General features: G+C 40.7%; 1 protein-coding gene and 1 long non-coding RNA gene across 12 annotated transcripts in view; one reads left to right on the forward strand and one right to left on the reverse strand.

Annotated features, from left to right (window-relative positions):
• The window catches only part of Nfia (nuclear factor I A), a 362,119-nt gene extending 345,759 nt beyond the window's left edge, over nt 1-16,360 (reverse strand). For 7 of the 11 annotated variants that reach the window (XM_074079959.1, XM_074079963.1, XM_020155999.2 and 4 more), the window contains exons 1-3: nt 12,245-12,363; nt 11,431-11,488; nt 5,569-6,100 (exon numbers count right to left, since the gene is read on the reverse strand). In XM_074079959.1, the coding sequence (XP_073936060.1) occupies nt 5,569-6,100; nt 11,431-11,488; nt 12,245-12,348 (694 nt within the window). In that variant the 5' untranslated portion in view covers nt 12,349-12,363. Of the gene's footprint in view, nt 1-5,568; nt 6,101-6,326; nt 7,086-11,430; nt 11,489-12,111; nt 12,161-12,244; nt 12,384-16,217 lie in introns of those variants that run through there. The other 4 variants (XM_074079958.1, XM_074079961.1, XM_074079960.1 and 1 more) reach the window with 4 other exon arrangements.
• Nucleotides 10,465-16,469, forward strand: LOC141424927 (uncharacterized). The gene is made up of 2 exons (XR_012449887.1): nt 10,465-10,837; nt 13,680-16,469. It is a non-coding gene; the product is annotated as an uncharacterized lncRNA (long non-coding RNA).
• The last annotated feature ends 5,169 nt before the right edge of the window (nt 16,470-21,638 follow it).

Raw genomic sequence — 21,638 nt, forward strand, 5'->3', positions numbered from 1 at the left:
GTCATTACTTAAACCAAAACACTTTCAGAACATCTCCATTTGCAATCAAGTTCACGGTTTTATGTTTCTTTTAACAAAGCGTGCCAGTTCATTCATTCTCTTCCTCCTCCACCTGACTTCTTCCTCCTCTCCCCACCCCCTGCCAAGGATTTACAATTTAAAATATATTTAAAAGCAAGCTCGACCTCTAAATGACGATGGAGAAATTATTGCTTGGAGATAATAAAGCAATGTTTAGCTCATTCACTGAATGCAATCTATATTTTATGGTTTTTCTTCTATTCTAATCCTCAGAATTGTTTCCAATAATCTATATTGACATTTGTGAGCAATTAGAATTGTTGCCGCTTCTGTGCAAGATTTAAAAAGCCGACAGGCTGCTCTGTGTCCTCTGGAAGCAGCCTGAGGCCCTAACCAAGTGAAACACCCAGTCCTACTGTGTATAGCACTGACCACAACAAAAGCTGTGGTTTCTCCCACACCAGCCTTAAATAGGTTTAAATTAATGCTATTCATCACTGGGTGGGAAGACAAGGCAAATCCATGCCAGCAGCATTGGGAAATTTTCTAACCAACACATTCAAACCTCTTATAGCCATAAATGAACTGACCCCATTCAAAGGTTTACTCTGGAGTAACTTTTGCTCTCGATTCCTATACACTCTCTGCCCGTGAACATCCATTCTTTTCACTACATTCTGGGCAGATTTTGTTACTATCTTCTAGACAAAGGATATTGTTACTATCCTCAAGTTATGCAGAAAACACTCAAGGTTATAAAAGCCATATTTATCTCAAGTTTGTTAGTTGCTAGTGCTAGCTTTAAGGAGTTAAAAGTTACATGAAAATTTTATAAAATGTGTGCATATACCAATAATTTACAGTAGGTCCATCAGCCACAAAATCCACTTTAAGTTAAGCTTAGAGTCAGAATCTGAGATAGAATGGAATACTGCCTTAGTTTTAAATATCACCATGTATTAAGTCTTATCCCTTCTTTTTCTAAACACACTTTATCATCACAAATCACAGGAACTAACTGCACAACTTTCTGCTAGGGAGTTTATTCAGGTACTGAAGTTTAATTACATAATGTATAGTCCTTGCCTTGAGTGTAAACACAGACACACACCTGCCTGCTAGCAGAGTACATTCGTTATATTTTAAATATGCAATACTCCCTCAAACTAATGTGATAAATTACCTAAAAAATTAAGATTTTTGTCATTAAATTGGCATAAAATTATAAACTATAACATAATTCATTTGTCAAATTTTTAACGGTTACTTTATATACATTGGTAACCATATGTGTGTATATATATATATATATATATATATATATATATATATATATATATAATTATTCCATATTTAAAATCCTAGCTTTTTCAAAAAGAAATCATTCCCACTGCTTAAATAGCACGCTGGCTGTAGCCTGGATGTGCTCACACATGCACACGAAGCACACACACTCACAGACACTCCCAATCTTACACCTGCTCTGAAGCAGTAGGAAGTGAATTCTCAATCTGTCAACATGACCATCTGGTCTATCTGCATATCACGGCTTTCTCTAGTACTATATGAAGGAATGGCAATCACGAAGCCAAAATAAAACTAAAATGCACCTGAATGGGAGTATCTCTCTTTTGGCTGAAATGGAGTTATATGTGGCACATCATAGCAAAACTAGCAGTGATCTAACTAATTTAAAAGGAACATTCCCAGCAGCAGAATTAAGTGAACACTAAGTTACAGGTAATGTGCTGATTGGTAATAGGGTTGTACAGGTTTACAGTCTAGGTACCACGCTTCTGAGACACTGAAACAGCTCTTTCTGTAAATGACAGGACTATGTTATTCCTGGTCCAAGCAAAATCAGATGTGAGTAGAGCACTCAGAAACTACTTCCCAAAAGATCACTTCCAAAATTGTTCACTTTTCACCTTAAAACTACCAAGTATTCCCACTGCCATTATGACATCAGTTCACTTTGTCATTGGCTAATTAACAGAATGAGCAATTATGTGATAAATTTTGGTCACTTATTAGTCTTTCAAAGAGAATTTTTTTTAAGACTGCTAAAAATATTTCCAATCTCAGAAAATTCTTCACCTGCAAAAAGTGAAGATGGCTCATTATGGTTTTGCTTTTGGGCCTACTACCACTTCCAAATTAGCAAAGGCCTTAGTTGAATTAAACATAATTTTGTTTGTTTTAATTTTTAAATGTAGTGATATTTAAAACCTACCTCAGAGCTTTCATTCTAACCCACACCAGATAATAATTACTAAATATAATATAAACAGAACTGTTCTAGGTCATAAATACAACAATCTACCTCTGTTCAAGAAAGGAATCCTTAAAATGTCTAACCTCTTTCAAAACTTAACTAGCCCAACTGAGAATCTTTCTAGAATCTGATTTAATTACCAGAAGTTATACAGAAGCAGTTTAAAAAAGAAAGAAAGAAAGAAAAAACTCTCCAGAAAGTTCTCGGTTGAGTGCCTACTAATGAACAAAGGTTAACTTTATCTAAAAGGTCAAATGCCTGGTGGCTAAGGTTATGACCTTAACAACTTAAATTGTGACCTTGCCACGTGCCGGGTATATTGTAGATTCTGATACAGATCATCTGGTAGCAGCTAGTCATAAATTAGCTTTACTGTTACACCCACAAAGAGAACCATTTGCCACAATACCATAATATCTCCAAGTTGTCATATGATACATGGGAAGCACAACTCAAATAGAGAACAAATTAAGGGCATAAAATGGTTTTGTCCTTTTATACTTTTAACGAGATGAAATTCTCAGGATTATGAAATCACTTCAATTTCACTACATTTGTTACTGTTTATCAGCCACAAATTCACACAGTTTCTAATACCACTGAATTTAGGGAGAAAACTTGGACTGTAGTTGATGTATTATATTTTGGTATCTCAATAACCCTCAGAATAAATCATCTCTGCTTTAAAAAAAGTGATTGATTCTGCATTTGCTTCCAGTACTCTCTAAGATTTTAACTTTTCACCAAAGAAGCTGCCAATGGATGAAGCAATAATTATTGTACCTATTTTTAGGAGCAAAAGATCTCATTTCTGTGGCCATCTAAGGGAAAAAAAGACATTTTAAGAGAAAAAATACAACATTGTCAAAGAAAGAAAGAAAAAAAAAAGTAACATAGGTGAAAGGGCCACAATGGTTCGTCATGTATCTTGGAGCATGTTTCAGAGTCTCTGCCTCCTGCCAACACTGGCAAGTTCTCAAAACTTTTAAGGAGGTAAAAACATTGTTTAGTGTTTACAAATCTTCAGCATTGTAACAGATGCTTGTCAAATCAGTTGTATGTAAGTTGACCAATCTACCTCATATTTGTATTGGCAGCTTCTTTTCCACAAATAACAGGTCTGGAAATCTCTTAAATCAAATCTGAAATATTTTCAGACAAAAGGCTCTTACTATTTTCTTTTGCAACCTTCCTGTTGCGCACAAGAGCAGCAGCCATTACTGTGGTGCTGTGGAAGCCAATGGCCAGACATTTGGCTGGTATTCAGGCATAGCAAGGGATTCTGGGATATGTTAGGAAAACCAAACCAAAAGGTAGTCTGATCTATGCTGCTGTCAAAAACTCTTTCATAAGCACTAAGGATGCTAACTTTCCTAAGTGCCCTTCTAAACGTCATTTCACCAAAATCACCCCTCCAATATTATACCAACCAGCAACTGTGAAAACTCAAGAATTTGAAACAATGTCATAAACCACCAACAATGAAAGGTAACACAGGTAATGGGACTAGCAAGAACAGCTACATTTGCTTAGATCTAAGGGAAATGCTGAAGTCAAAATCTTAGAGCGGGTCCTGCTCATGCCAATAAAAACTACACAGGGTGCTATCTTGTAAGGAAGCACACAGATGATCGATATCACCTGCTGGCACCCTCAAGTTTCTAGACTGGCCAATTCGAGCATTCGCTGTAATTTATGAATTATTTCCGTAAATATCTAAAAGACAAACACAGGAATTTAAAAAGTGCTCCTTGAAAGCACGGGAACACATATTTTTGCAACCTGATGCATTTACATATGCATAAATGAAAAATAAAACTTTGTTTTTGTCATAGATGGATAAATAAACAGCAGGGTTAAAAAAGGTTAACAAAGAACCACTTGTTCCTGTTTAGACATCAGTGGAGAGGTACTGCCTTTTCATTTTTGCTACCCCGAACGGGCTAAAGCAACAGGCACTGCTTATCATTAAGTATACATTTTCAAAAACCCAAATATTTGAGACGCGTACAGAGAACATCCTCTGAAATACTCATCCATCCCCTGCCAACAGAATGCAAATGATGTGACATGCTGGCAAAGTTAATTCCTCCAGTTTCTTAAGTAAGGACAGATGGGTAACAAAAGCTCTCTTTCTAAGTCACATATTGAGAAAAGTAATAGAGAACAGAATATCAGCTGACCTTTGGGGGAAAAGTTAACATTTTTAGAATTTAAAATCTTTTGCAAAACAGTGCAGTGTTGATTTTATAGGTAGTATCTTCTCTCTTTTTTGTGAAAAAAACCCCATAAACATATGAACTCCAAAACAAATTTCACAACTTTTTCTTTCATCTGCCTCAAGCAACTGCCATGAAGGCAATCTAGCAAGCCTGATATGTCCATATAAAAAGTCAACAAGTTACACAAGACCTGAGCTTTCACGTAACACAATGAGCCTTTTGTCTCAAACAAGACGAAAGGAACAAAGTAAAAATGCATTATTTTATCCAGTTCTCAATAGTTTTAGCCTGACTGCTATCCTAAATGCTAAAACATGTCTTAAAAAAAAACAATGATTTTATAGAAAATCAAAACAACTCACTACATCAATTATCAATAGCAACTTCTCAATGTGTTCATGCTCTGTGGAGTGTGGTTACTTTTAATATCAGCCCCTCTGTCAATTACTTAGTTTGGTTGGTTGGTTTCCCTTGGCTATTTCAGACAACACCAAGAATTCCTGAATAAAAAGCGACTAAGCTTGTGCATTAATGTGATTATCTTTTCTTCATAAATCATCAGCAATTTGATAGTAATCTTATCTCCAACTTCTTAATTGGCAGGGGGATTCAAGAAGCCCCAGTAGATTGAAGACACTCCCAGCAGAAACGCAACTAACAAGACTGCCTTACCACCAAACTAAACGCTTTTTTTTAAAAACTAGATCACTCACCAGTTAACACATACTCTTTATTTAATACAAAAGCGTTCATGAGGTCTCTCTCATCCCTCAGGAAAAAAAAAATGTGATTTAAACTTCTGACCCTTCAGATTACCAACACTTCTGATAGCACTACTTACCAAAAGATCTGAACTTAGTGAGAGATCTCTCAAAGCTATGCTTTTGCTCCACCTGAGGGGACCACCTCAGATAGGGGGCTTCAGGCTGCTCTGAGTGGTCTATCTGTGAAACCACCCTAGGTTATGTTAGTGGCCTACACCACAGGTGCTCAGGAAGGGTCCATCAGGAAAGCACACAAGAAAGAAGAAGTTCTCACCATCGCACTTACCTGCTGCATGCACAAAGTATGCCAAATATAAATCGAGTTCCTTCACAGAAACCCCTATGTGATGGGGCTGGACACAGAGCCCTGGATTAGAGCATTGTGGGGACTTTACAAGGCGCTCGCCATCAGTACTTTCCAGCGGAATACCTTTGAACAAGATCACCATAACAAGGTCCAACCTCCAGACTTTGTCTGCCTGGCGGAGGCAGTCAATTCTGCGCATCTTGCCTTTCTGGTCTGGATTAGAAAGAACACAGCACGGAGGTTTTTTCCCTGTCACTGTAAGAACAAAATCCTCTCGGTACTCAGGTCGGATATCTTTCCTTAACTTGGCCAGAAGTCGAGATGCCCACTTCTGCTTGACCTCTGGTTTCTCACTTAGCAACTCATCCTTCACGGCTCTCTCTTCTTCTTTTGACATACGCTTTTCATGTTTTTTGAAGTATTTTCGTTTTCGGGCCTGCAGGTTGAACCATGTGTAGGCGAAGGCTCGGACGTGAGGCAGAAGTGCTTCGATGAATGGATGAAATTCATCCTAGGGAAAGGAAGAGAAACAAAATTATGGGTGCAATGAAAACAGAAACAAATAACTTTCTTCAGAGGGTCATCTTAAAAAACATTCCTCTTTTCACTTGAAATTTGATTCAAGCGTTACATTACCAAAATCATACAGAAATCTCTAATGGAAGTTCAGGGAGAGAGGGGGCATGATCTGAAAGAAGAAAATTGCTAAAATTTTTTTAATGTTTTGATATGCTCACCAAAATCCACCAGCTTCTGTTGTTGGGCCTCATTCTCTAATGCTTTAGCAAGTAAGTGAAGTTTATCTAACAATATATAATCTTAACCCTATTTCAAGGAAGGCATATCTAATTTTGCCCTAGCTTTGACCTCACCACTTGTAGTACAGCCAGGGCCCGGCCGCCAGATTGGCAAATCCTAAACGTTGAGATGCCGTTAATGCTTATGGAAGTTTAGGAGCAAAATTCAGCCCCACCATCAATGAAAACAAAGATCTTTCCTCTAAAATTATCCCACATAGATTCTGATGTTTCTTCTGTACTTGCTAGTATTTCAATTCCACTTTGAAATATTACAGTTGCACAAAAAATTTTTTACTCAAAAAGTTAGAAAATTTTGGCAGATCCTTACACAAAAGAAGAGAAGAATTTGACATTCATTAGGCTAAAATAAAAGATATATGTCCAAGACGTAATTGCTGATACGATGGGAATGAAACAAAAAGGGGGGAAATCCACAAAGAAATGCGTGCATGTCAAATAGTAGCTAGAATGCATCATAGTGACAACACTGTTACAACTAAATATGAGTATGAAATGCCTGTTACAACTAAATATGAGTATGAAATGCCTTCAGTAATAATGATCCCTAAAAAATAGACCTAATTTTCAGAAAAAATATTTCAGGTTTTTTCCCAGAGGGAAACAGAGAACTTAGTATATTCAATGTTTGTGAGACTCCAGGAAAACCCTCACAATGCCTCTGAAAATTCAGATAATTTGAAAATAAAATTGAATTTAAAGCATTTAAATTCTTCTTTGTGTTTCACTCAAAATGTTTGATTCCTACACTGATATTTAGTTAGGAAACACAAATACAAAAATAAAGAAAAAAATTAAACAGTAACCTCCACAAGGCTTTGGAAGTACATCTAACTTTTAGTTAATCCACACTACTCTTACATAACTTCTTTCTGTCACATAACCTTCCCTCCAAAATAAATTATTTACTTGTAAGTAAATGAGGGTAAGAAAACTAAAGAAATATTTAATGACTTTTTTAAGGGTGTAGGATAAATATTATAAAATGAATTCTTGTTTATTATAACGATCTAAATACATGCTTTTGTGATACAAGTAACTGTTATGTCAAAAATAGTATTACTATTAAAGAAATTACTAAATTTCTTAATGTTCAAATATAGACTGAGAGGGTAAAATATTTCAAGAGTCAAGTCTGTTAAAATTTTACAAATAATAATCAATCATGTGAACACTATATATGACTGTTTTTTAAAGTAAGTATATATTAAGGTAATACATAATAAATCACTGCAATAATTGACATTTATTTTTTTCTCTCTGCACAAATTTCAGGTTCAAGTTTAGCTTTGAAAACTGTTCTTTCTCAATAAAAAAAATCCAAAGAGAAGTAGTCAGCTTTCATAATGCGTACATTCCAGTGGAGGATAAAAAGAGAAAAATCCAAGAATTACATTATTCTTTATCATAAACCATTAGCATTTTAAAAATTTGTGATGCTTGAGAGTTTTTCTTTTCCCCAGTCTTTAGAAGAAAGAAACTGGGAACAAGTCAGTTTATCTACTAAGGTATATGCCAAGCCACAAATCATTTAAACATTATTGAATTCTGAGCTCATCCTTGAAATGCTCTGAAATACATGAATTTTTAGTTTGAAACAGTCCTTCACATTGACTGATTCTCTCGTATATACAGGACATGCTGGGGAACAAGGTTTTGTGGCTTCAGGCAAAGAATCCCTGGAGTTTACCTCAGACTGCACAGGGAGGATTTCTTTTTAAAGTCTCAGTCCCATTTCACACTGCAAAGAATAACTTAATGCCAAGCAATTCAGATCTGTGTTAAAATACTGTCTTATTTCAAAAACTTTATTAGTGATAATTCACATTTTAAATAAACATCCTAATATGGCATTTTACAGGTACGAAGATATTCCCAAAATGTTTCTTAAAACCCGCAAACTGCTCTCATCCGAGCTCAGAGCATGCTGTTTACCTGCTAACCAAATGTCCATACAGTTCATCATAAAAATCTGTAAATGAGGCCAACTATGTCCACTAGTCATGAAGAATTACCTAAGTCCCCAACATGGCATCAAAAGTATTTACAATACTTTACTCCTCACAGGTTTCTAGAATGTACCAATGAAAGCACACAGCAGCATCTTGTCTCACTTCACTACCATGAACAATTACAGTGCTAATTTTTAAAAATATATCTTTCTCAACCTATGATTAGAAATACTCCAAAACATCAGAACTAAAAAATACCACTAGCTTGCAGGACATGTCCAGGGATACTGAATTGACTTTAAAAAAAAAAAAAAAAGATGTCCTTATAAATCAAGTTGAACACAATACCACAGGCTATGTAAAATTTCAAAATAATCGAGAGAAAACAAAGAGTATTTTATAAATGGAGTTGGTGAGAATGTTACAGGCCACCAATAAAAATAAACCTGAAAACCTGTTTCAAAAGCAGTATTACTTTGAATCAGCATTTAAATGTTGATCTTAAATGTTTGAAAGTAAGCCAAGTTTAAGCAACACATAACAGTGATATTTCTGGAAACTACTTTAAAAAAAAAAGGTTTGCCTACAAATTTCTGCTTGGTTATCATTATTTAGCCAGGTACATGATTTGGTTATGATCTGCACATCCTGGATTAAAATAAGATGTCTGGTATTTTCCTGGTTAAGTTTTTTAAAAGTATATACAAGCAAATAGAGTTTACGCTTCCATGTAGGGTACTTTTATCACTGTGCTTACTGGATCTGTTTTTTTAATGAGCAATAAACTACCTAAGTTTTTCTTTCTGAAACTGGCTCTAACGCATTATAAATAATCCAGAAAGTTAAATAAATTGTAAATCAATTTTTAAAGAGCCCCCCCATAAAATAAATGAGCCTTCATTCACTATTTATCGTACATTTTCTTCCCAAATAAGCGTTTCTCTTAGTGCTGTTTCAGAAGGCCTAGCGAATGCATCAATCAACACTGCCAAATATGTAGGAGGGAAAAAAAAAGAAAAAAAAACTTTCTTAATGTGATAATAGCTCATGAAGCAAGAAAAGCCAACTTTGTTAAATACCTCGCTATGCCCAGGGCCTGCACGAATTCACAGGTATCCTCCTGCATGCACAATCTTAAAAGGCAAGTTTATCTTTTCCAACCTCACTTAAGACAATGATGTACAGTAGGGTCTTTTCTCTCTGTTGCAGCACACTGGTGCAAGTTGTATGCGTTGGAAACTTTTGCCAACTAGGACTTCAGTCTTTGAATCTCAGCATTTTCACTGTAGTCTATAATTCATTCAAATTATCTTACACTTTGCATCTTATCCATATGCAATTGTGAACCTTGCCAGAAGTGGTTGGAAAAGTTTCATTCCATACTTCCACAAGTTACTAAAATAGGAACTTTGGAAGTTTGTAAGGAAAAAAAAAACTTTTACAATAACTAAAAGCAACTGCTATCCATTATTAATGCTAGGCCTAAATCCCAAACAGACCATTTCAACATAAAAGATGCATTTAAGAGTCTTCTGAGATCAAATAGCCGGTGTTATTACTGTTAGATACTGCGGTGAGAAGGGATGTCATGTGGCTAATAAACCCAGAATCTAGAGAAGACAGAGAAAACAACTGATACTCTTCAGTTCCAAAGTATTCCGGTTAAACCGTTATCTCCTGCTAAATGAAGGCAAGAAGTCCTAAGCAGGTTTTTAAGGGAGTGGTGCATTAACATTTCATTTGAAGCATATAACTTCATGTAGGTGATTAATGGTCAGATCGCAATGTACCAAAGCACTATCTAGACACACTTTTCTTTTTTCCAAAAAAAAAAAATTTGCGCAAAACCATCTGACTTCAGATCTTTCAAGAAAATAAATAATATATTCAAAAGGGACGGGATTTGGGGCCGCAAAGTAGCAATCTTTTGCCTGGGGGTGGTGCAAACAAGGGAGGGATGGACTGGGAGGGCAAGTAAAGGAGGGGCGGTGGGGCACGGGAGCCCCACGCTCCGAGTGGAGTCGGAGGGGAAAAGTTGACCCCGTCCTGCGCGCGGGGCGGCGGGAGTCGCGCACGGGGCGGCGTTGGGAGGCGATAGCGGCGGGGGAGGGGGGTTGCGGGGGGAGCCGTGTCCGGCCCGGGCCGCCGCTCGGGCTCGCGGCCGGTAGCTCAGTAACTCCGCCCGGAGCTCCCGGGCCCACGGGCCCGCGGCCTCCCGCCTCTCTCCGCCCTGCGCAGCGTGGGTTTGTCCCGGCCCCGAAACTTTCACTCGGGGAAAGCGAGCGGGTCACCAGCGAGTGGTGAGGACGCAGGCTCCACCCGACCGGCCGGCCGGCGCCAGGGGACGCGCGTCCCTGCAGCCCCGCTCCGCCGAGGACTCGCCGCCGCCCGCCCGCGCCCGAGGGGCGCAGTCCCAGCCGGGCCCGGGGCCCGCACGGCGGCCCATGGCCGGACCCCGAAAGCTGACAATAAACAAAAGTAAGAGTTTGCGGATGATGGCGGGGTCCGCGGTGGCGCGGGCTCCGGGGAGCGGGCTGTGGGTGCAGGCACCCGCGGTCTCCCCGCACCCGGGGGTTGCAGCTGCCCCGAGCGTGCGGGGCGCGCGGTGGGCTCGGTTGGCGGCCTCCTCCCCGGGCGCGGAGGAACTACAGGAGCCCTGCCCTGGGTAGCAGAAACGCTGAGTCCAGATTTCAGCGTGTCATGGGCTGCGACCCGGCTGAAACACGTGCGGGGCGTTCGAAAACAGCGCCGTTCCGCAGTCCGTCGCCCCGATATTAATTAACGCATTAATAAGAGGGCGCCATTAGCCATGTGCCCACACAAATGGCCGTGCAAGAGGAATGCACCCGCATGGAAACAAAGTTACTTTCTTAAAGCTGTATTTCTCCCCCCTCCCTCCCTACCCGGCACACGCGCGCGCACACACAGAAACACGCGCAGACACAGGCACACATCGAGACACATGCCCCGGGCCCAGCCTGGGTGACGGTCCCCGGTTCCCCCTTCCCCAGCCCCAGGCGGGTCCCCGCTCCCCGACCCCCTCACCCGTCCGCATCCCAACAGCTGCTTACCTGGGTGAGACAGAGCGGAGAATACATAACTGCCGGGCGGTGGGGTGTGCGTGTGCGTCTGGGTGTGCGGTTTGGAGGTGTGCGTGAGTGTGGGTGAGAGAGGAGAAAGAGGGAGAGAGGAAAAGAGAGAGAGAGAGAGAGGAGAGAGAAGGGGGGAGAAAAAAAAAATCAAGCCTGCTTCTTGCGTTCACATTTCCAACTCGGCTCAACTGCAGCCAGCCAGCGCTATTGCCGCTCCATGAGCTGAACTTTAACCCCGCCTAGAGTTTCCCTACACTCCACTATACATGTCTACTGTACGCGGGCGTTAAAGGCATAGCGCACCCTTTCCCGCTCCCGCGCCGGCCCGGCCGGGTGCCCGCGAGCTGCCCGCGCGCCCGCCTCCGCCTCCTCTCTGCACCGCACCGCACAGCCGCCGCCCGCTCGCGCCGCCGCCGCCGCCGCCGCCGCCGCCGCCGCCGCCGCGGGAGGGGGGGTGGGGGAGGGGGCGGCTGCGGCGCCGCGGCCAGCCCGGTCCCCAGCCTCCGCGGCCGCTCGCGCTCGCCCGCCCGATCGCCCGATCGCTCGCTCCCTCGCTCTCCTCCTGGCTCGCCCGCTCGCTCGCTAGCTTGCTCCGTTCTCTGGCTCTGTCGCTAGCTCCCTCGCCCCCCCCAGCCCCCCCTTCCCCGCTCAGCGCATTACTGGGTAACGCAGTGAGGAGCAGTTACAGTCTGTACTCCCGGGCAGCTATAGGCTGCCACAGGATGTGCTTAAGCAAACAAAACTACTTTTCCTCATCCCCATCCCCCCACCCCCGCCGCAGACCTTCGCGGACCTCGGTGCAGGATTTGGGCAACTTTGCCAGGTCGTCCTGCACCCCCTGGGCCACTGTGTGGGCACGTAGAGTACCGAGCAGGAGGACGGGCGGCACATTTGCATGTATGCAAATTTCTTTTAAAAATCAGACCTCCTAGGTAACTTTTCTCCCCCTGTGAAATGCGGTACGGCTCAAAGCATTGTAATCTCTCCAGCGAAGCTTTCTGTGGGAATAGATTCGTCGGCAGAGGTAATTATGCACAAAATCCTGTAAACTTTGTGCAGCTTCAGTCCTATGGCATTCAGAAGCGGAGGGCTGGTGGGGATTAATCTCACACAGAAGATTCACCAGATTGAGAAGGGGGTCTTGAGGAAGGGAAGGCGGAGATTAATGAGCAGTCTCCCTCCCATGACTCTGGAACTAGTGGGTTTGAACACAGACGCCATAGAGAAAGTTCTGTCACGTTCAGAAACAACAGAGGTTTAGCTGGGATTTTTTTTTTTTTCTGTTTAGGAGGAAAAAAATGTGAAAGGGATGTCCCCTTAGGGAAGGGATATATTCTGATCCACGAACGCGTGCCCAGAACTGGACCTAGACTGTCATTATTGTCCCTGTTCCCAGGACATCTCTGGAAGGGTGCCTTTTACGAATCCCCTCTTTTTTTCCTCCCCCAGGTAATAGTTCTTAAAATGGAAAAGAGCTTCCTGCAATTATTTTAGGTTTGCTAAAGTATTGTTTTGGCAGAAGAGGGGGATGGTTTTTAGGGTTTGGCAAGTTGCCAATAAGCCTGCTTTTCCAGTTTTTTTTTTTTTCTTTTTTCTTTAACCTCGTATTTTCTCTCTAGGCTGTTTCCTCCTGGAAAAAGAAAAAAATATATACATATATATCCATATACCTGCCTCCTTCAAACCTCCATCCCATCCTTTCCTATTCCTCTCCCTCATGGTAGCTGGTATCTTCCTACATTTGCAATTGGCAACTCCTCTTGAAATTCCAAAGGGAAAGAGGAGGGTATCACGTTGAACCCTACCCTGAGCCTGGCACAGACAGGGGAATTTAGTTCTTGGTGGAGATGACTTAGCTAGAAAGACTCAGGAAAGAGGAAATTCCTGGAGGAATGCCCACCAGGCAAATGAAGGTGACTGGCATGTTAAGGCCACTTTCATTCAGAGCTTGCAAGAAATAGGCAAGAAGAAGCAAAAGAAAAATCCTCTGAAATAACTCTGCATCTGTCTAAAGTTGATTTTATGCTTGCTCCCTAGTTACTTTAGAGCTAAAATAATTCCTCAATCCAGAAACCATTCTCTCCCATCCCCCTCCTCCTGCATAAACTTGAAAGTTTCTGATTATTTATTAAAGGGTAAAAGGAAATAATAATTTCACCCTTTAATTAGTGCGTCCATTTTCCCAAACTAAACAACTGCTTTTCTTTTGTCCTTCTTGGGTTTCGTAGGGGAGAAATGTCCTCGAAGCTAAGGCGAGTTACAGAGTCCACATCCCTGGCCACGAAAACCTTTGTGGGATCTATAACTTCAACGCGCTCCAAGTTTCCTCGATAGAAGTTTCTGGCTGACGGTCCCAACATGTAACTGAGGCACAGTGAGAAGTTATTGTTCCGAGTGTGTACTCTTGGGAAGCTCTCTTCCAAAGAAGATTAAAATCTTTTGGTGTATTAAAAGATACACTTCACATCTGCCTCTTTTCAAAACAGCAAAGATTCTTACTTTTGAGTGAGTCTCAAGGAAAAAAATTTTAAAAGAATTGGCATGTCGCCCTTTTTTTTTTAAATGAGGGAAAGTAATTTATTGCTGATATTTCCACTTTAAAAACTTCTTTTGTTGCAGCAGTGGATGTGCCCTCGATTTCCAGCTTTCTGCGGTTAGCAATATTATCTTAAGTAACTTTTGGCGCCCTTCGTAAGACTTTTGGATATGGGACGATTGTTTGCGCCCTCTAGGCAAGGGCTGGATCCAAGTTCAGCACCAAAGCCCTTCACATCCGCTCCTGCTTTCTCTCCTATCTCCGCCAGATCCCGCTCCCTCCCCCTCGAGGGAGGGGGGTGAAAGGCGGGGGAAACACTACAAAGCCCAGTTCCAACTGCAGCCCTTGGAAACTAGACTGAGAAAAATACAGTAGAAGAGTTACAGTTACAGAAAGGCTTCTGGTAACTTTCTCTCTAGCAGGCATAAATTTAAACACACACACACACAAAGAAACAGATGTTCCTCAAAGGGCAGACTGGGGGTAAAAAACATTTCCAACTTTCTCCCCTCTTCCCAAATTGCAAAAGTAAATCCTTGTCTAGAGTTCACAAAAATAGGATTGAGAGAGAGAGAGGTGGGGAGTAGAGAGAACAGTGTAAGAAACACAGGTGAAGTATGAAAACTAGTTTACTGCAATCGTATAAATGACCCATTGTTAGGAAGGATAAACCCCTTATTGGAAATAATCGCTCCAATCATTTATTTTGCAACTGGTAGGAGGCCGCCTTGAAATGGGATTGTCTCTGTTCAAAGGAGGCTCCTGTCATGCTCTCTGCTATCCATATTCTTCCTGGCACAGAGCCCAGCCTTGCATTTACTGTGTTTTATTTGCAGAAACGTTACCTTGCCAGCTTTAGTGAAATCCTCTTAGATATATAAATTACGTCAATAAGGTTTCACTTATATGTACATCTCAAATACCTCTCGTTTTTGGAGGATAGTTAATTGGGAAATCTTATTACTCTGACTGAGATTTTAATCCCCAAAGCAGTGGAGATAGAACTGCAATTCATAAGTGACAACACCAGTCACTCTATAGTTCTTACTAATACTAACTTTACTAACTAGCATTTTCTAACATTTTTTTCTTCTTTAGTTCTTGACCTGCTGGTCACTTTATATGCAGATTTTCCTTACATACATATAATCTTAAATTGAATCATGTTGCTGAATTGAGAATTCAAGTAAATTCTAACATTAAATTTCTGAACCAGACTTGACTGGGAGGCCAAAAGCCTTGGGAAATAGTTGGATGAGAATTTAATCAAAAAAAAAAAAAAGAAAGAAAGAAAAAAATCCATATTATTTTCCTTCAATTCCCAACTGAATTAGGTGTCTACACTGCTCAGAGAGAAGGAGGTGATGGATATATTTTTGTCAGAGGCTGCCAGTTACAGTCTCCAAGACACGCTACTGCAGTTGATTTCCACTGGACTGGGGTCAAGGACTTGAGCAAGAGGCTAGACTCCAGCTAACAGGCAGGCAGCAGACATCAGCACTTGTACCATCCACAGGGGTTGTTGTGGTAACAAGAAATGTGAACTTAGTCAGTCTTGATATACTATTTGCTACTGACCATATACTTAAAACAGTAGAATTCAAGAAAAGTGAAGAAAATCCACCCCCTTTCTTTCAAATCTACACAACAGCTGTCAGTCTACCTGTGACATCTTCTCTTTTCCTTAAAACTATTTAGAGTTTAAGAGAAGCTCACCCATTTCTTCAAAGTACTTGAAATGTCAAAGCTTCTAAGAAAATTGAAGTGAGAAAGTTCTGAAATGCTGAGTATGCAAAATTTATTACTTCCCAAAGTTCACTGCAGTCCCAAAATTCAAGCAAGACTTAAGCCACACATTTCTTAAAGAAGTTAAACCTCACTTTCCACAAGTTACCAACTTCCCTGAGTATAAAAAATAACTAATGCAAAGTTAAATATTTCTCTAGCAAATTTTTTTCTGGTTTTTTCCAAAGAGCGAAGGAAGACATACGATTCATGCAAAAATCCCTCAATCAGCCTTTTTGCCTTCTTAAACTCGCAAGCTCTTTCCTATTGTGCTTGCTAAATCCGGAAGAGCTTGTAGGTTTGACAGCTTGAACCACACCAACCCCTTCAGAGCTGCAGAGAACTTCACATCTCTCTGCCCCGCCCCTTCTGGCTCTTTCGAACCATTGTACACCCAAGCTTTCTCGTGATTGGATAGAGCTTTTGTCAATCTCCCATGTTGTACCATTGATTAGAGGATCGAATCGTCAATTATTCTCCGGGTCCAGACATTTCTTTTCGGGTTAGGTTGACTGCTGAGGCCAGACGTCTTTTACAGAACAGAGCACGTACAGGATTCCCCCCACCCCTTTCTGGAACCGAGCAAGCGCTAGGAGGAAAAAAAAAAAATCTGTTAAGCTCAGCAATTTTTTTAAATCCCGGAAAAAAAAAAAAAGGAAACCCAGTCTCTGATGCACACAGCAAAAACGCCACAAAGCTACATCTTTAAAAGAAAAACATCACAATAGACATTTACCCAGTAATCACTTAAGTGCATATGCGAACTAGAGAAATTTTAAAGTCTTAGCCATTAAACAGAAACATTCTACCATTATTGTTTATAATATGCATAACGTATAAATGTAAAATAGAAAGTTTATGATGTACCACGTACCATTGCAATGTAAAAAGAGTACGTGAGAAACTTTAAAATGCTCAGACGAATTGCTTCATTTGTTGTCGCCTTTTTCTTTTTTTTTTTTTTTGCATTTAAAAAAACATCTAAATAAACTTGGAACCGTTGAAAACCCGGAAGAGATTTTTTTTTAAAGCTGCTGGCCAATTGCAGGCTTCTTGGAGAATTTTTTTTTTTTATTCCAAATCAGAAGGCAATTGCAATGCGCGCGGTCTCTCTCTCTCTCTCTCTCTCTCTCTCTCTCTCTCTCTCTCACACACACACACACACACACACACACACACAGAGTCTCTCTCTCTCTCTCTCTCTCTCTCTCTCTCTCTCTCTCCTCCCCTCCTTTCTTCCTCTCTCCCCCTCTCCCTTTCTCCTGTTTTGATTCTCAGATTCTCTCCGATTTTGCCTGTGTGCTTTGGATTGTGCGAGTCTTTGCAGAAGTTGCCACCGTCTCGGCAGTCCTTCTCTCCTCTCCCTACCCCCTTGTTTATTTCCGCAATCGCTGCAATTTGCATAGTAACCACGCACGAGGCGGGGGCGGCTGCCCGCGGAGGGGGCCCGGAGGGGGCAGGGAAAAGGCCTTGCCCCTTTCTCCCCTCCTCCCGGCTCTCTCCTAGCCAGTCTCCTCCTCCCCCACGGCGCGTGGCCAATAGGAGCCTCTGCATTCAGCGCAAGCTCCGGTCGGGACACCGTTCGGAAGAAAAGCCCCTATGTGACTAGGCCCCACTCATGGGATCGCGTTTTTGGCGCAGTGGAAGTTTCCTTGCTTGCGGAGTTCTCAGCGGGTAACTGTGGAGATAGGATTATGTAGCACCTTCGCCTGCGGTTGTGTGGGTTTTGCATGTTTTATTCAAGTCTGCACACACCTACTTTCTTGGTTTCTTTTTCCAGAGCCGCTCGTGAGTTATTAAGCTAGTTCACGATGGTTAGTGAGAAATTTAACCTTTATGTGCACTGGTGTAGACCAAAAGTTAAAGATCCTCTTTGGTGCATTAAATCAAGAAAGAGCACAATATCACAAAGAACTTGCAGTGAGATAAAGCTTCTACCCAGGGTGGGGAAAGAAAAGACAGGGGCTCTGTCTCTGCAGATGACTGAGTGTAGAATTGCTAGGTGGGCTTCTTCAAGAATAAAACTTTTCCTTTAAAGTAGAACGCATAATGACAATCTCATTTAATTGCCAAGCATCCAGTCTGTCAATATCGTTACAAATCCTGGGTTCAACAAAGTCTAAGGGGAAACCTCCCCTTCTCCATCCCCTTACTCCCACCCCAAGAATAGAGGTGTTAAGAATTCTGGCAGGAAGGGGTTGAAGAAAATGCAGTCCTCGTCTCATTGACTTACTTTATTTCATTAACTCAGACTCTTTCTTTAAGACCCTATCATCGGATATTTCAGTGTCAATGTTTTACGTGTTTAACCATCAAAATAGCCATCAGTGTAGAGCAGGGAACACAGTTCTAAAAGGAGGGAGTAACTCTTTAAATAGAAAGATTAGCAACCAGACTATGCATTTTTGTTATTGTTGTTTTAAAGTGTTTGTTTTGTGTCAGTTAAGTACCTTAGGACATTTTGCTGAATAACTAAATTACAGGAAAATGTATGCTTAGCTCACAACCTGGCAATTGTCATAGTTTCCTAACCACCCTTGGTGAAGGGATCTAATTAATTAATAAAAAAGACCTTGCACAGTTAACTTAAGGTTAGAGAGACCTTATATATATATTTTTTGAATCATATTTTTGGCTTTAGCCTTGCATTTAACAACTAGTCACCTGATGCAGCATTACTGGGAGTTATTCTTTGGCTGTCTGTCCTTGGCCTTAGAGGAGCTTTACTGTTCTAGTCTGCCTTTCCTAGACTCAGATAGGCTCTCTCACTCTACAAAACCTGTGTCATATAATCCAGTTCTCTTCCACTGAGCTTCTGCCCAGAAATATACTTAATGAGATATAGCAGTTTAAGTTAAAAAAGCAAACAAAAATTTTTTTTCAGGAATAAAAGAAAAAGTTCTAGGCCTAGTTCAGATGGTTCCAGTCTGTGTGACCTTGAGGTGGTTCTATAACACCTGAAAAATAGGACATTAACCTATTGTGAGAATGGAGAGGTGTTTTGTTAAGAGTTAAGAACCTCTGAATAGTGTGGCTCAAGCAGTAGAGCCCCGCTTTATAAAGCTCACAAGTTAGCAGCCGAGTTCAAACTCCTGTCTCACCCCCCCTCCCAAAAAAAACAACCTGTATTACATTGCTCTGTGCAGTGCATTGACAATGGTCTGAATTATTTGCAATGCTATAGTTGGTTGTTGCCAACAATGAGTTTTCTGTGTGTTGTCTGTATACTTAACCTAATTTGATGTGATGGGTTGACACCATTCCCAAAGTGACCTTTTATGTCTCTGTCTAGTCAACAACAAAATAGCATTGGCTTTGAAGTCCAACTTAGGTTTTAATGTTGGTCATATCATATGGCTTCAGGAAAATTATTTAACCTTTGCAAGCTTTAGCTTCCTCATCTGGAAGATGGGAAATATTCAAATACCATATGTAAATTACCTAGGACATTTTTTATACTCAGTATACAGTAGTGAAAATAATACCACATTCTAGGCCCATTGAATATGCTAGGAGCTATGGATAGAGAAGAATAAAATGTTATGTCTCTCTAAGAAGCTTTCAGTTCAGTGGGGAAAGACAAGACAGACCTAAACAATAATGCAATGTAATGTAAGTGCTGTGTACAATTTAGGTACACACAATGGTGACTGATTTTGCCTGGATGTGCCAAGAGTCATGAAAACTGAAAAAGGAAATGATATTAGTGTTGGAAAACTATACATTGATGAACAAGAGAGGAGCAGGGCATTCCTCTCCTGGAAGACACAGTGGTAACAATATATATGATGGGATGTGAGTGCATTTGATGATAGGTAGTTGCCTAGCTCAGACTGGCTTTATAGTAACTAAAGGTGAAGTTGAAAGACAGAGGGAGGCAAGATGGTGGAGAGTCTTGTGAGCAGTTTGAAATTTCTCTGGAGGGATTAGAAAGATATCAAAGGTATTTAGCCAAAAGATCTATTGAGTAAGATCTGCAAATTAGAAGGTTCTTTCTAGTAATTGAGGCAAAGAAAATAGTTAGAAAGAGGTAAAAGAAGACAAAAGTCCTGAGCTATAGCATAGCCAGAATGAATAAGAAAGAAAGGGAGTGGGGAGAACAGTGGAGGGTGGATGTTATCCTTTGAATATCAAGTGTTCCCCCAAAAAGCTCATGTATTGAAGGATTGGTCCCCAGCTGTGGTATAGGTTTGGGAGGTTCTGGAAACTAGGAGGTGGGGCCTGAGCAGAGGAAGTATGCTATTGGGAGCATGTCTGTCCATGTTCCGCCCCACACTCTCTCTGCTTTCTGGCTGCCAAGAGGTGAGTAGCCTCTGCTATATGTTCCCATGGCAATGATTTCTGCCTCACTATGGGCCCAGAATCAATGGAGTCAAGGACTATGGATTGAAAACTGAAACTGTGAGCTAAAATAAGTATTTCCTACCTTTAAATTGTTCTCTTTGGTATTTTGGTCACAGCTATGGAAAACTAACTAACAGAGTGAGAAAGAGATAAGGATACAAGGGAGAGCCACTACTAATAATTAGTTTTGGGAGACTTTGATCAACAAGAACAATTTAGGAATAAAACTTTTTCAGATTCTCCCCAACTTCCAAGAACCCAGTGATCTCTGTACTCCACAAACTGCCAATTCTATATACTTAAACCTACCCATATTAAATAATATTAAATTAAGACTAGCACTCAATAGAATACTAAAATTATATCAGTAATAATAGCACTAGTATATTGAGCATTTTCACTGAATTGATTCTTCCAGCCCTCTGAAAATTTGCCTTCCAGTAACTTCAATTCCACCATGCCACTGAAACTCAGGCACATATTGAATAGGTTGACTTTGGGTGCACACTCCATTGAGAACCTCAGATTTCCATCTAGATTGGTTTTATGCCTTCAAAATGGTTGGCTTTTCCAGGAATTCTGCTTTTTTTTACCCAAATAAAAACATAATCCTCTTATGAGACATTGATATGGAAACTATATCAGAGTCTTACAGAATTAGAGGCATCATTCAAAATTGCAATATTTTTAAATAATTTTGTTTTAATTTGTGAACTAAACAGAATGTTGACACACAGAGACATATTTCACATTTTCTTGATTTGCCTGTTTACGTCCTAATATCCAAGGTACTTAAAAAAAAAAAAAGAAAGCAATCAACACAGGTATTCAAAGGACTAACATTTCAATCTAAAAGAATTAATGATTTCCTCAAGAAAGCAAGTTGTCACAGACTATTGTCCCCTCCCCATACCCAAATCTGTTTTCTGTCTGGTCTTGGAAATATAGATGATCAATTTAGAGTCAATATTTCCCAGCATTCCTTGGTACAAAATACATGGCAAATGATTAGGTTCTTCTCAACAGAATGTGAGTAGAATGGTAAAAGGTCACTTCCTTAAAAAGAAATGTGTTCTGCATTGTGGCCCTTCCCCAAAGCTACTCTAAGACCAGGTTCGAGTCCTAACTTAACTTCAACGATGAATACCAGGACAATGCCCTGGGAGACAAGACAGAAACAAGATGGAAGCCGCCTGGGTCTCTAAATGACCTCATGAAGCAGAGCTGCTTTTCCAGCCTAGATTATATGTAAAACATTTTGTCTTGGGGGTCTGATATAATAGGCTAACCTTTACTATATAGCTAGTAATCAAGATTATCAAACAATCTCATGAAACCTTTGAATTGGTTTCTCTTTGAATCCTACAGCCTTTCCTCAACTTGGTCCATAAGCATTTGAATTTAATATCAGCCTATTCCCCTCCTGCTCAGTCTTGCTAGCTGCCTTCTTATCCCAGCCACAAGAAAGCACTCACTTTTCTCATCTCATGATTTCCTAATTCACCTCTCTTTTTCCTTGTTT

The sequence above is a fragment of the Castor canadensis genome, chromosome 7 (assembly GCF_047511655.1).
Source record: "Castor canadensis chromosome 7, mCasCan1.hap1v2, whole genome shotgun sequence".
Classification (NCBI taxonomy): Eukaryota; Metazoa; Chordata; class Mammalia; order Rodentia; family Castoridae; genus Castor; species Castor canadensis.